This window comes from Ilyonectria robusta, assembly GCF_021365365.1.
Source record: "Ilyonectria robusta strain PMI_751 chromosome Unknown BGZ61scaffold_22, whole genome shotgun sequence".
NCBI lineage: Eukaryota > Fungi > Ascomycota > Sordariomycetes > Hypocreales > Nectriaceae > Ilyonectria > Ilyonectria robusta.
Genome location: NW_025764456.1, coordinates 730,951 through 744,608, shown reverse-complemented (window position 1 = coordinate 744,608; position 13,658 = coordinate 730,951). Strand labels below are relative to the sequence as shown.

The 13,658-nt window shown below is 50.6% G+C and overlaps 5 protein-coding genes across 5 annotated transcripts; 3 read left to right on the top strand and 2 right to left on the bottom strand.

Annotated features, from left to right (window-relative positions):
- Positions 1–555: 555 nt before the first annotated feature.
- Positions 556–2,725, bottom strand: BGZ61DRAFT_398449 (uncharacterized protein). The gene is made up of 3 exons (XM_046242993.1): positions 2,655–2,725; positions 1,184–2,589; positions 556–1,140 (listed from the first exon to the last, which is right to left on the bottom strand). Exons 1-3 carry the CDS (start codon positions 2,710–2,712, stop codon positions 712–714), a joined length of 1,893 nt encoding a protein of 630 aa, XP_046099396.1. The 5' UTR covers positions 2,713–2,725; the 3' UTR covers positions 556–711.
- Positions 2,726–2,941: 216 nt separating this feature from the next.
- Positions 2,942–4,943, top strand: BGZ61DRAFT_398448 (Alpha/Beta hydrolase protein). The gene is made up of 2 exons (XM_046242992.1): positions 2,942–4,422; positions 4,495–4,943. Exons 1-2 carry the CDS (start codon positions 3,035–3,037, stop codon positions 4,730–4,732), a joined length of 1,626 nt encoding a protein of 541 aa, XP_046099395.1. The 5' UTR covers positions 2,942–3,034; the 3' UTR covers positions 4,733–4,943.
- Positions 4,944–5,157: 214 nt separating this feature from the next.
- Positions 5,158–6,262, top strand: BGZ61DRAFT_459269 (Mss4-like protein). Its single transcript, XM_046246883.1, has 4 exons — positions 5,158–5,417; positions 5,474–5,586; positions 5,653–5,830; positions 5,886–6,262. Exons 1-4 carry the CDS (start codon positions 5,202–5,204, stop codon positions 6,210–6,212), a joined length of 834 nt encoding a protein of 277 aa, XP_046099394.1. The 5' UTR covers positions 5,158–5,201; the 3' UTR covers positions 6,213–6,262.
- Positions 6,263–6,916: 654 nt separating this feature from the next.
- BGZ61DRAFT_459266 (uncharacterized protein) lies at positions 6,917–7,890 on the bottom strand. Its single transcript, XM_046246882.1, has one exon. It carries the CDS (start codon positions 7,698–7,700, stop codon positions 7,128–7,130), a length of 573 nt encoding a protein of 190 aa, XP_046099393.1. The 5' UTR covers positions 7,701–7,890; the 3' UTR covers positions 6,917–7,127.
- Positions 7,891–10,635: 2,745 nt separating this feature from the next.
- BGZ61DRAFT_105633 (galactoside O-acetyltransferase) lies at positions 10,636–11,742 on the top strand. Its single transcript, XM_046236881.1, has 3 exons — positions 10,636–10,971; positions 11,024–11,146; positions 11,196–11,742. Exons 1-3 carry the CDS (start codon positions 10,796–10,798, stop codon positions 11,536–11,538), a joined length of 642 nt encoding a protein of 213 aa, XP_046099392.1. The 5' UTR covers positions 10,636–10,795; the 3' UTR covers positions 11,539–11,742.
- Positions 11,743–13,658: the final 1,916 nt, after the last annotated feature.

Sequence of the window (13,658 nt, the reverse complement as noted above, 5' to 3'; positions counted from 1 at the left end):
CTGCTTGGCTGGGCGTCTCAATTGGAAACACAGACGGTCGGACCAGCGAGGCTTAATATACCACGGCGATACAGGTGCGACCCGATGCTGCAACGGCGCGTCCACCAATGGCAACGTGGAGGAAGGTTGAGAACGACGTCGTCTCGTCCGTCGGGAGACGTATCTTCACGGCGGGAGTTCGGATCACTCGTTGACACCTGCTTCGCGTCTTCTCACCAGATAAAGTTGACGCGATTGATTGGCCAGATTAATCGACGAGAATGGTGGATCCTCGCGGGGAATCCTTGCGGGGAAGGGATTAGCTGGTGGTTCTCTGTCAAAGCGTAGACGATGGACTGGGTTGACGAGTCGTGGTGGAAAGTCAAAGAGCTACAGGTGAATGCGTGATAAGGGGGGGTGACATGATTCTTGGATAGCGTCTAGATCTATTGCCGGGCGCAGACTGAAGCCTGGATACGGAACGGAATTGCGGATAGCAGATGGTGGAATACTTTGCATTAGGATGTTCTTCGAAGGGAGGCGTCTTGAATGTTATGCATGAAATTACAGAGCACATTTTCTGTGGTGGAAATTTCAGCTTTATTCACAATGTGCGGAGTTGTCAAATGTACAAATATCATACTGCCATAAACATGGCGTAGCGTGAATCATATCTAATTCTCGTGATATCTATTCATCGTGCATCATGTTTCCTTGGGGGTTGCCCATACCCTAGACGCCTGCACTGGAACAACCTTCAATAATCTGCCGCAATGTCTGCATTGAGATGTAAGATATAGCCTTGGCCTCTTGTACCAAGTGCAGAGCGTGTTTCATGCTCGGGTCCGAGATGGTCCTCGAAATCCATTCCAGGTGCACCGGGTCGTGTGTTTCGATGCCGGCTATCAACAGCGACCACTGAAACCGCTCCAGAAGCTGCACCGGTCCTGTGGCCATGGTGTAGTATGCTGCCGCGACTAGCTCCCTTAACGCCCACTGTATCTCGGAGGGAACTGGGCGCTGGCCGAAGTGCGAGTTGCGACTGCGGTAGAAGTATATCTGGAGCGCATGGAAGAAGGTGACGGTCACGAGCGCCATGAGGAATGGCGAAGAGCCTTGGCGTTCGGAATCGGCCACGAGCTGTGAAATAAACGCTTGTTCCTACATTTGTTAGTAAACGTAGACGGAGTGAATGCCGACGCACCTCTTGTATTCGGTCGAGGCTCCTCTTGATCTTCACCCTTGCCGCCAGGGTTTGGTCTTCGGGAGCCTGGCTGTAGCAGTTAATGTCGTGGTGAATGGCGATCAAGTCGAAATAAACACTCAAAACAGCCGAGTCTGGAATCTTTGGCACCTGAGACAAGCCCAATGTCGTGGGGATCTCGTCCGTCCCGGGAAATGTAGTGCGTGACAATCGCCAAATGCGGTGCCGCTTTTCGTGGTTCTGGCTCACGTAGCTGGCGAACGCACCGCCGCAGCCAAAGAAATCGCAGAAACCATCTCGGTCGTATAGATAGGTGAGAATCCTGGCGATGAGTACTTGGTCTGACGTTGGAGAGTGTGGAGACGCGGATACGCTGGCGCTGGCGCAGAGTTCATCTAGGTTGTAGCTTTTTACGTAGGCCAGGACCGAATCGCTCAGTTCTCGCAACTTCTGCACGTTGAGCGGACTGCGACGCATCCAGAACATGTACATGTACAAGAACGACAGCATCATGGCGACATGGTCCGGCTGCGAGAGCGGATCCAGCGCCTGCAGAAAGAGCTTCGAGCCGCGCTGGAAGTGCGTCCAAGACTCCTGCGGCGTCTCGACGCCGGCGCCCTGGTGGATGGCGAGCTCGCTGTGGGAGACGGCGAGGAGAAAGTGTAGAGCCATGCAGTTCTCGAGCGCGCGGTTGAGGAAGAGAGCGTGTGCGGACACGGCAGGAGTGCGCGTCGACTTCAACGGCGCAAAGACGACGCGGTGGAACGACACGGCCTGCATGTCGCTGGTGCCGTTGGACGGGGCGTACTCTGCTCCGATGGCGTTGGCGAAGAAGAGGGCGGTTGTCGCCGTGGGGTAGTTGGCCGAGTTGAAGGGATTAAAGGGATTTGACATGGGGAACTGGAGAGTGTTGTAGATGTGTTGCTGGCGGTTGGCGTCAATGGCCCAATCGTCTGAGTTTGCTAGATTCGGAGTGAGGCCGGTGGATGAGTCCATCAGCATCATGGACGTGATGGTTTCACTTAGACCAAAGTGAGGTGAGACCAGGGCCGCCCCAATATCCATGGCCGCCATCACGCCAGACTCATCCAGGGGCTGGTTTATGTCAAAGAACTCGGGCTCCAAGCCGTGATTAAGCTGCGTCGACGCAGGAATATCTGCGCAACTGCTCAACGGCACCGCAGCATCGCCCGTCTCCTGCGGCATTTCGTCCCCCGCTGGCTTCGGCAGAATGACCTCTGGCGTCCAGCCATCTCGATCCTTGATAGGGCCCTGTCCACGGCGCCTCAGCGCAAGCGAAGGCTGCTGCGGAGCCCATTCGCACCGGAGCTTCAGGCGCACGCAGCGGCCGCATTCCGGATGCAGCTCGTCACACTTGACGCGCTTCTTGATGCAGGTGCGACAGCCTAGAGGAGCCCATCTTCATCAATCGGGAGTCGGCGTCCGAGGCTGTACAAGGGGGGGGCCTTACCGGTTTTCGACCGCTTCCCGCGCTCGACACGACGACGCCGCGAGACGGAAGGATCCATTTGCAGTGTACAGTGTGGGACGGACTGGCGAGTCAAGAATGGATCGTGGGGATGAAGGGGATAAATGGTTCCACTCTTATCACCGCGCTAGAAGAGCCGAAGCTCGTCGATTAATCTGGCGAATCAGAGGCCGGTTCGTGAAGTCGACGTTGGCTTCAGCTGGAGAGTGACGGTCTCGCTGACCAAATTGCTGCTGTCCCGAAGATCCGATTATCCGTGTGATTCATTTCTGCTCTGCTTGATAAGAGAATTCTTGTCCGGTTGTACTTGGGCACTGTGGCGATGTGAAGTTGCATCTCAGACAACTGCGGCGTCTAACACCATGGGCAACTCCATCTCTTACACCACGTCCGAATGCGAAGCTGTCCTACAAGACAATTCTGGAGCAATCAAAGGTCTCCAATTCGATGTCAAGTCTCGCAGATTCGCAGGCGTTCCTTATGCCAAGCCGCCCGTTGGTGATTTGAGATGGCGTAGACCCCAGCCTCTCTCCGACTCTCACAGCTATTCCTCGCCTGATGGCACTCCCTACGATGCTACTGCATTTGGCCCGGTATGTCCCCAGGCCAACTACTCCAAAACGGTCAGCGAACATATCCCCATTCACACCTACGACGAAGACTGTCTCCGTCTGAACATCTGGACTCCCGTTCCCGACCCCAAGACCCCCCCGAAGTGGCCAGTCGTCATTTGGTTCCATGGCGGATGGTTCCAGGTAGGCGACCCTAGCCAGGAAGAAAGCATGGATCCCACAGAGCTCATCTCCACTGGAAATTTGCAAGCCATCTTCATCGCCGTCGGCTACCGACTCAATGTCTTTGGCTTTCTGGCCGGCCGCGCACTCCGCGACGAATCCAACGGGACGGCAGTCGGCAACTATGGCCTCTGGGATCAACATCTCGCCATGGATTGGATATACCAAAACATTGAGTCCTTCGGCGGCGACCGTGATAATATTGTGTTGGCAGGGCGCAGTGCAGGCGCCTACTCGGTGCTCGCCCAGACACTGTACGATTTCCGGACCGAGAAACCAACCAACCGATTTCGCCGTTTAATCATGTATTCGAATGCGATTCCTACTCAGCCCAAGACGACAGAGGATTGTGAGCCTCAATTCGAAGAGCTCTGCAATTATTTTGAGGTACCGTCGACCTTGGATGGGGCCGAGAAGCTACGGATTCTGCGAGAGATCAGCGCGAAAGATCTCTGCTCAGGCATTATGAATCTCAAGAACCATACTTTCCGCCCCGTGACAGATGATCTGTTCATTCACTCTGGGATTTTCGACTACTATCGCGACGGATCGTTCGCGGCTGAGTTCAAGAAGCGCAAACTGCGACTCTACATTGGCGAGGTACTCGATGAAAACACTCTGTACGCTGTTACGAATGGCCCAGATGCCAATCTCCCATCGCTGCAGCTGCAAATATCCAACTATTATCCACCCGCAACGACCACGCGCCTTCTGCAACACTACGGACTGCCTAATTCTCAAGACAAGAAGGACTGGGAGAAGTTGTTTGGCCAGATTGTTGCTGATGGTCAGGTGAGGGCTCCGTCACGCTATCTGGTCAGCAACCTGCTGGAAAATGGGGTTGAGATCAATCATGTCTGGCGCTACCTTATCGCATATCGCCTGTCTTTTATCACGAACCAGATTGCTCCGGCCTCATTCGGCGTGAGCCATGCCATGGACCGACCTATCTGGAAGTAGGTTTCTCCCTTTCTGTCCAGTTAATATGTCTTGCTGTTTTGAGTGCACATTATACTGACGTCGTTTAGCTACTCAATTACTCACGGCCCCACACCAGAGGAGCGCCAACTGATGGACAACTGGATTCGTGACCTCCGGGCATTTGTGCACAACGAGGAGGATTATGTATATGGCACGACCGAGCCGGCTGAGTATAAGGTCATGACTCCAGAGGGGAATATCGAGGTTAAAAACGACCCTCGATGGGGAGAACTCTTGCAAGTGATGAGCATATTTTCAGGCCACCGTAAGGGTTCGAGCTTGTAATAAGTAATATACAATTATATAGAGGGGATATTAATACTTACCTTAATGACAACAACAGACCAACTACTTCCATAAATATATTCTCTGACTGGGAATGAGTCAATGTAGCAGTGCAATTCGATTGAGTGAACTTGCATTCTAGAGTACTGTCTCAAGTAAATGTTACTATTCTACTATTGAGTCGATGCAGCTCCTTGCAACTCGTTCCCTTTGTTGTAAGGCTCTTTTAATCTCGTTAAAGTACGCGCTTATTAGGCCATTTCGTGCTTCTGTAAGAGTTACGGCATAGGATGCGTGATAAGAAATTGCTTGATCACCTGCCTTTTATGGAAGTCTTTTCGGAAACGATTTTCTCCGCTCCGTTCACGAGTCTTATCACTGTAGCATCCATTTTTCATAAAAGTGTGATCCTCTTCCCCTCTTTAGCTACTCGAACACCTTAGCTCACACCAGGTGTCCAGAAGCAACAATGGCTGCACAGAACACGCCATATCACGGCAATTGCCACTGCGGTCGTTATCGCTTCGAGCTTAACGTTCCAGAGATCAAGGAGGCGATTGCATGTACATGTAGCCTTTGTACAAAGAAAGGTTACCTCTGGCTTATACCCCCGCCTGACGCCTTCAAAGTGATCAGGGACGACGGCCAGCTTACTGAATACCGATCTAGTGCAGCGCAGGATAAGGTAGTGACTGAGTCTCACAGTTGCTTCATTGTAGACTGCTAATACCCATAATTTAGTTCTGTAATTACTGCGGCACCGGCGTGGTTGGTGAACATTTCGTTGGACCGTTGGGCGGCCAGTTCGCCGTCAACGTACGAGCTATTCAGGAGATCAACCCATTCCAACTAGAGTAGGAAGCTCATATGTTCCCTACATTTTCCATCATAATGTATATGCCGAACTAATCATTCCAAAGACCAGCGATCAATATAGTCGAAACAGATGATAACGAAAAGGCCTGGTCTATCTCGACACCATCAGAGCCGCGCCCATCGCATGTCGGCTCATGCCATTGCCAGAAAGTCCAAGTCCAGTTGATGGTTCCAATTTCGGAACTTGAGATAAAGGAGGATAACTGTAGTTCATGTGTACGAGTATGTTGCCCAAGCCCCCCAACTGCTATTGCCCTCGCCTGTTCAACTCCAACAGACAGCATACATCGGAGTCTACCCCACCAGAGACCAGGTCAAAATCCACGGAAGAGAGCATACATTTGAGTACCGATACGGGAGTAAGTTCAGCGGCAGTACGTATTGCTCGACTTGCGGAGTTCACGTGTTCACCAATGTGTACGGGCCTCCCTTGTCCGTTTTCGACAAGGTACCTCTGGAGAGGCGCGAATACGTGATGTCGGTTTATCGAGAAAATATGAATATGCAGCCGTTGAATGTCAGAGCGCTCAACGCTGTTGATTTGGGATCCCTTCAGATTAAAAGGACAGATGAAGGGACAGAGGGCTACACACTTGACTCGTAGTGTTTGTAGAATGAACTTGGAAAGTGTGTTAGCTTCAATTTGGATTTTTTTAAACTACGGTGAATGTAGCCTTGGCGTTCATGATTACCCTACATGCTTCCGAGGACCCTGCTGCAAGCAATTAATTCCGCACGTTGATGCCTTGGCTCCCGCCGTTCCCTCAAATCTTAACCTCCTATATCGCCCGTGCAAGACATAAATAGAAAATTTAGGACGTGTCCAAATATGGGTCTGCTTCCTAACTCCTCTTAATCCAGGCGCTACGTGTTGGTTTGAGAGGTCCAGTATGAGAAAGGAGTAATCTATTCCGTAGAGATATCGAATATATATGTTGTCGTGGCCACGTGTATGGCCGCTTCGGCCAACTACGGCAGATCAAGGCGGAGAGCTGAATCTTGGCCGAAATGTCGCTAATAGAAACCTGTGAGAGACTGAGAGGAGATGATACCTCGGTGATGGCATAGTGTATCATGATTGGATTTCTTTACTCGTGAATTTCGTTTGGGGTATCGTGTTCGTATTCTGGGTATCTAGTTAAACGTTCCTTATTCTACATCGACGCCGCGTCCATCCCCGGACATGCTTCGCGGGTCTGATGCTGATGCTAGCTTCACCATCAATCCAAAGAACTGCAGGCTCGGTAGAGGGATGCGTTCATCTTGGGATGCGCATCTGGAGCGTCTTTCTCGATCGTTCCAATTTTATGAGCATTGCTTTCCTCAAACCTAGCGCTAGGATCAGCAGTTGAACCCCAAGCGTCGAGATCCGTCACAATTTCGAGGGATTGCTTCCTTACCTGATGGGCTGTTTATGGAAGCAGACAAATCTTGATTGCTGCGTCTCTGCGCGCGATCTGGACATGGATAGTGACGTGATAACCCGACTGGCAGCAGTGTTTTCTGCATGACTGGGGCTTCACTGGTGGAGGAGAGTCCCGTTTAAGTAGCCCTTGAATGCCTCGTCCACAATCCTTTGGGATATCTCATTGTGGACCTGGTCAATGACTTTTGCGGTAAAGGGCATCATCATGGTATTGGCATCGGTGAGAACCTCCTCGCAGAGATCCCATTCTTCTCCCACTTCGGTCGCTGAGCTGGAGGTGGTGCTTTCTGAGAGGGCGGGCGACCCGGCGTACCGGCGACGAACGGTCCATCGCGCCCAGACGATGGTGCCGATGGGAGGATCGGCACGAGAGCGTATGCCATCGGGGAACGACTGGAAGACGACGGGCCATCGGGCTTCTCTGGAGATGCCCGGGAGCAGGCGGGTGACTTCGTGGATCTGGAACGTGCGGACGGTGTTGTCCATGGGGCCAAAGAAGGGGTCATTGGCGATGGAGTTGGGATCGGAGGGAATCTCGGTGAAGTTGGCAACATGGCTGTTGTACTGGAGAGTCGGCGCGTAGGTCTGGATAAATGCGACGACGACGTGCGGTGGGAGAGTCGCGGGGATGGGGATGCAGACGAGAGTACGGTGCTGCGACCGCATCGCGGCCTCGGTTGCGGATGCGCCGAAGAGTTTGTGTGTGTGCGAGATTGAGCGCGAGGGCTCAGATGTGTAACAGCCTTATCCGTACAGGTAGAAGCCGTAGCATGCGTCCATGAGGACGGACAACTGGCGCGGCGCGTGTGGGAGTTGTCGCGAGTTGGAGGTTCGCGATTGGGACGCACAAGACGCCAAAGACACCGAGACGCCGAGGCTTCAGGTCGCAGTCGGCACTCTCTCGCTGAAGCTGGCCCACGTGAATGGCCAAAGACCCAATCTGGAAGGGATGCTGGCTCGGTTAAGTACGAATGACGAGATGCTCCAGCGCGAGAGATGCCCGCGGAACAGAAAAGGATGGGATGTGCAGACAGGATGAGGGGAGATCAGCCGGCTAGACCAATTCTGGAGCTGAGTCTCACCTCACGTGGTTGACTGCCGGACTTTTGTCTCGAGTCTTTGGCTGTGTCGTACTCATTCCGGGAGACTCGGTAGTTTTCCCACTCATTCCGCACTCCACCATGTAAGCGAAGCGTCGGTCCATTTGCAGACGCCTCGGGAGGTGAGAACAGGCGAGACTCGTCTGTAGACGGCCGATGATTAGGTACGGAGTGGATCGTTAAGTAATAGCGTTCCGCAGTCTTTCTCTTCTGCTGGTACATAGCAGCGGAGATGCTCCGTTACCGTCTCCGAATGCTGCAAATTTATGGTACCGGTATTATACCTGCCCAGTCTGGTTACCGCGGAGAAGCGCCATCTGCAAGCATGAGCAAAATGAAATTAGTGCTGGTTTGCACTGGATCCTTCCGGGCGCCACCGGCCGAGAATCCGCCGTTGTAGAAACATCAGGCTAAGCCGACTTTAATCATATCGAGCCATTGACAGGTGCTGCCGTATGTACCACTAAAGAGGTACACTATTGATAGGCCGAGGCTGCAGTGCATACGCGGATACGAGGCCAGGCGGGCAGTCTCAAGTTATTCCTGTTGAGGAGAGAGGCGACGTCAGGGGGACGTCAGCTTGCATCGTCGGTCGGGACATATGCCGCTTGGAATATGTGTTCTCTCGTTGAGGTCACAAATTAATATTCATCGGACATATGTGCCAGACTGCAGTCGCATATGTGAGAAGGAGTACAATGATTCATCATCCCAAAGTGCGACTCAAGGAAAGAAACAATAGAACCAACCACTAACTGAGAACAGGAAGAAAAAAATGGTTTTTATCTTTATTCAGATTCAGTATTTAAGCCCATATACGATACCCCGTAGCATCTATGTGTTCTTTTTTGTCGTATCAGTGGATTAGACGGTCGGTTAGTTGCAACTCGTAGTTCGGCATCGGTCGGCGTCGGTCGGCGTCGTGTGGCATCGTTCGGCGAGGGAAATTATGTCGAGTATCGAATCGAACCCAAGACTCCTCCTCAGGGAAACAGAGCGACCTGACCGATGGACCACGGCGCTTCTCTGCTTCCCCTAGAAGAGGGCTGGAGTAAATTACGTCAAGAAGCTGTGGCGGGTCTGAACCGTCAAGGTTGAAGGTTATAGATATAGAAAGTTTAAATTAAGGATAAGATAAGAACCTCGTCGGACTCCCAGCCTGAAACTTAAGACTGCTACTTGTCGTTCTTGGTTGCGGTTGTGGTATAAGTCTTGGGGACCGTGTAGCTGCGGTTTGGGTCCTTTTCCCACACCAGAGTACTGCTTGCCTTGATGTTAATGTACTTATACTCAAAGAACTGGCCAGCGGGGAGTGAGATCGTAACCTTCCACAAGATTGGTGCCGTACAATGGACTACACTGAGACTTTGAGTACCTATATTTCTTTCCACTCAACCAACAGACTTTACTTGGTCCAGAGAAGGGCACGACAGCATACTGCCATTCACACACCACAATCAATGTATTCCTTCATAGACTAGCAGTTGCATCGCATACATCAATCCTACCGAGCTTACACACACGGCAGATTGAGGCAGTGAAGCTAATCAAATTCGTTGGAGACTTTGATAGACTTGGACTGTCATTTTTATTTCTTTCTCGATATTACCAGATACATCAAAGCCACGCAGTATCTGTAGACAATAGACAAATATTTAATACTACACCCAGTACCAGAAGAGACAATAGCTTAGCAATAAAGTTTTTGCACTAATCTTTGCCTTGAGCTTCATTTAAACCCTTCCATCTTCAACCTTGCTGTCTGCAGTGAACGACCTTAAAGTACATACTGTTTCTATTGCCAAAGAGAGATATGTATCGTTATATCGTAGTTCCGCTTACAGGCAGCAAGGCCATTCTCCACAGGAAGCAAAGTTATTGTCTATGTTAATGGCTTTGGAGGCAGGAGGGTTAAAAGCTCAAGGCAAAGATAAGTGTGCAACAAACTTACTGTATGGCATAAATCTATCTGATGACATTGAGTAGAGCTAGTATCAAGAGGTTAGGGTGCCCTAGTACACACACTCAGAGGGGGGACTAGAAGCTCAAATAAATAAATAAAAACCGAATAATCGGATCAATAATACTGACCATATACCCAGTCCAATCAAAGGTCAACAGTTTACTCAGACAGACTAAAGTTTCCAGTCCAACTGGTTACCTTTTGCATTACCTTAATAAGTTGCAGTAACAGCTGCATCTTGGAAAAGGTAAATCTTAGAAAAGGCAAAATCACGATGGATATAAAAGCTCTTGCATTCCAACCATCCTTCCATCCGTAGAGCCAGTATATTGTTTAAGAATCCCAACATCGTAGGTCCGCGACTCAAACCTCGTATGAAACCCGAATCAATCTGAGAGGGCCGAGTCAATGAGGCAGTTCTAGTTAGGCAACGGGAAACGTGACCAACTTAAAGCGCATGATTCATCAGACCCACAGGATCCCAGAACCATAACGTATAACCCCACAGGACTAACCGATAACGTGTCAGGCCACCTTGCCTCAATATTCCCAGAGCTATTCAATCACCCTTCTCTATTCACCAAGATCGAGGGATAACGCCAAGAGAATTGACCTGATTCATTTGTCGCGGACTGTTTCAAACAACACCACATACTCTACCCTCATTGAACTCACGCTACCATTCAACAACCGCAACCATGGACTTGCGGTCAATCGACAACGTTGAAAACAGACGGCGCATGCAAGAAGGCGAACTCTACTATGCATTCACTGATGACCTGATCCGCGATCGACAGCGGTGTTCCAAAGCGATGAAGAAATTCAACGCGGCCGATGATGTGGATCGGCGAAGTCTTATCGAGATGTGGAAGGAGTAAATGTCTCATTGCCAAATGGCACTTTTTAATTGCTAACTCTTATTTAAGCATCAACAATGACACCACTGCTCTTCCTCCGCCCGCCGCAAGCCCAGAAGAGGACGAAGACGCGCTCCAGAACTGGCCGTGGATTGAAAGTCCCATTCGAATGGATTATGGTTACAATCTCAAGTAGGTCCGCGCCATGATGGACCTTTGGTCTGGAAACTGACGACATCAGGATCGGTGAAGGCGCCTTCATCAACTTCAACAGCAGCTGGATCGATACATGCCTCATCACAATCGGCGCCCGCACACTCATCGGACCAAACTGCTCCTTCTACAGCGGAACTCACCCTCTGGATCCGGAAGTTCGGAATGGCACCCGAGGGCCAGAAAGCGGGAAGCCGATTACAGTCGGCGAGGACTGTTGGTTCGGTGGAAACTGCATTGTGCTGCCGGGTGTGACTATCGGACGGGGCGTGACCGTTGGGGCGGGAAGCGTTGTGACCAAGGACGTTCCCGATCGTGTTGTCGTTGCTGGAAATCCGGCGCGGGTGATTCGAAAGTTGGATGAGAAGTAATGAGCACGTTGGTTGTTGATGTGTGGCTACGAATTCCTGGAAGATTCTCGGTTTGTTTTATTTACTCAACACCATCAGATGGGTTCTTAGAAGGTGTTTTCTATGAGATACGCCACGTTTGCCGATGTCTCCAAACATCTGGTTGTATTGGAGGTTGAAATTGGTCGTTTATCTATTTAAGCTAACAGAGAAAGCATCCGAGGTTCCCAGCCATCACATTCGCATAGCGGTCCCGCACGACGCTCAACTGGACTGCTCCTCTATTCTCCTTGCTGCCACATGCATTTATGAGGGATATCTTATTTGAAACTTCTAGGCAAGCCCAATAAATTTAGAATGCCTTAATCACTCGTGATCTGGGGCGAAATCTGTGATTGGCTAACAGATGCAGGAAGGAACCTCGATTAAAAGAAAGTTGCCAGCCTTGAGTCCTTCGGTTCGTATGGAGCAAATCTGAAAATGGTTCGATAAAGAGTGGCTGTACATCTCAGCTTATGATCATGTGGAGACTGCAGGACGGCACGGAAGCCCTCCGTGCTGAGATATCAGATGATGGAAGCGAGCTATTCAACTTTGAGAAATGGAGCTGGCACCCAAGCAATGACTTAGCAATCGTCCTTTTGTGACAAGGGACATAACTAGAAGTAGGCGTCAAGTCATAGGGATTCGGGCTCCCTAAGGCGTTTTAAACTCGCTTGAATAATGCCATATTGAGGGTAATCGGTCACGGTTATTCCAACTCAGCCGCGTTCACCGCATTAGTGAATGTCGGCCCGCGGTAGGAGATACGAAGGCAGTTGTCATGCTGCGCTGGCCTCAGAGATCTGGCTCCCATCGCCAGGGGCAGAGGCTTATCGACATTTGGGTAAAAATGCCTCTTGGGGGCTGAATTTATATTGCAACAACGACGCGTCGGAGGTTTGCCAGGCCTATTTCCGAGTACGCCGTTTTGTAAATTTATTCACGAAGAAGTTGGCCACACTGATATTTCCCCCGATGCACAAGGGAACCTCGCCGCTCGCTTCTCTGAAGTCGACACGCTGGATAGTGGGATTACCGACATAAAGCCCAGAGATGCCGCACTCGAGAACACCCGGTTAGATACGCACGAATCAAGTATTTCTACTTCATCGCGTGGATTGACGGGTGTGTTACGAATTCTGCACCCTCCTGCGTTGATACGGCCTAGTTCTGCTGTGGTTGGTCCGTCTTCGTAGCCAACACCCACCACGGCTTCTCTTCTTCCTTTGGCCCAAAGAGCCCGCTATGGATCGTCCGCAGCAACTCGAATCTAGTGCAGTCCGCGATGTCGTAAACCAGCAGGAAGGCTTCGCCATGCTGTACGAGCTACTGATGCCGGGCATTCCGAGCAGGTGTTTCACTGCCGAGTTGCATTTTGAACTCTAGTATGACAGTGTGTTTCTCGATATGAATCACCGTCCGGTGCTCTCCATTCTCAGTAGGGTCGTACGACTCTAGGACCTGCCGAGAGTAAGCTCGTATTCATGTCAGCAGGAGTGGCATCTTGCTGAGTGATGACCACGATGGAACTTGTGAGAGTGTCAGCTTACTCTCTGCAGGATGCTGTGCCGCCCGCTTCCTGAGGCGCCCAGAGCAGAAGTCTTGATGGCGATCTTCTCGTTCTTGATGACGTATTCATGGACAGCAGCTTTCTGTTGGATATGGACGAGTGTGCCATGTTGTTCTAGTAGTATGGCGGTGCTACTGTAAAAATGACGATCAAACCGGAAATAAAATTGCTCAAATATTGGGTTATTTTTACTCTTATCTTGATATTTCCAGCGTACTTTTTTCTAGTAATAGAATATTGCTGCCGGGCTGTGAGACGAATGCATCTCAACTTCTCAACTTTCAATGTCACATTCACGACACACACGTGGTCTTTGCTCGTGGCAAGCAACCTACCCTGCATCATAGCAGCGGACAAAACCGATTGACTTGATGAGGTGCACGTATATGATCGGAGTGTCAGGAATAAATTGTATACTACCGAATACAATTATTCAGACCTATTCCTATTTTCTTGAGCCTGCAATTCCGCCTTCAGGGTAATGGCAAATACGACAGAATTGAATCAGGTTGAGCAACCTTATTGAGGG

Bases quoted from the DNA above. Each gene is read 5' to 3' on its own strand.
- BGZ61DRAFT_398449 (XM_046242993.1), bottom strand. From the start codon at position 2,712: ATGGATCCTTCCGTCTCGCGGCGTCGTCGTGTCGAGCGCGGGAAGCGG. The intron at 2,590-2,654 runs GTAAGGCCCCCC...GGGCTCCTCTAG, and splicing joins CGGGAAGCGGTCGAAAACCG to GCTGTCGCACCTGCATCAAG. The intron at 1,141-1,183 runs GTGCGTCGGCAT...TAACAAATGTAG, and splicing joins GCCTCGACCGAATACAAGAG to GAACAAGCGTTTATTTCACA.
- BGZ61DRAFT_398448 (XM_046242992.1), top strand. From the start codon at position 3,035: ATGGGCAACTCCATCTCTTACACCACGTCCGAATGCGAAGCTGTCCTA. The intron at 4,423-4,494 runs GTAGGTTTCTCC...GACGTCGTTTAG, and splicing joins ATGGACCGACCTATCTGGAA to CTACTCAATTACTCACGGCC.
- BGZ61DRAFT_459269 (XM_046246883.1), top strand. From the start codon at position 5,202: ATGGCTGCACAGAACACGCCATATCACGGCAATTGCCACTGCGGTCGT. The intron at 5,418-5,473 runs GTAGTGACTGAG...CCCATAATTTAG, and splicing joins CTAGTGCAGCGCAGGATAAG to TTCTGTAATTACTGCGGCAC. The intron at 5,831-5,885 runs GTATGTTGCCCA...CAACTCCAACAG, and splicing joins ACTGTAGTTCATGTGTACGA to ACAGCATACATCGGAGTCTA.
- BGZ61DRAFT_459266 (XM_046246882.1), bottom strand. From the start codon at position 7,700: ATGCGGTCGCAGCACCGTACTCTCGTCTGCATCCCCATCCCCGCGACT.
- BGZ61DRAFT_105633 (XM_046236881.1), top strand. From the start codon at position 10,796: ATGGACTTGCGGTCAATCGACAACGTTGAAAACAGACGGCGCATGCAA. The intron at 10,972-11,023 runs GTAAATGTCTCA...CTCTTATTTAAG, and splicing joins CTTATCGAGATGTGGAAGGA to CATCAACAATGACACCACTG. The intron at 11,147-11,195 runs GTAGGTCCGCGC...TGACGACATCAG, and splicing joins GATTATGGTTACAATCTCAA to GATCGGTGAAGGCGCCTTCA.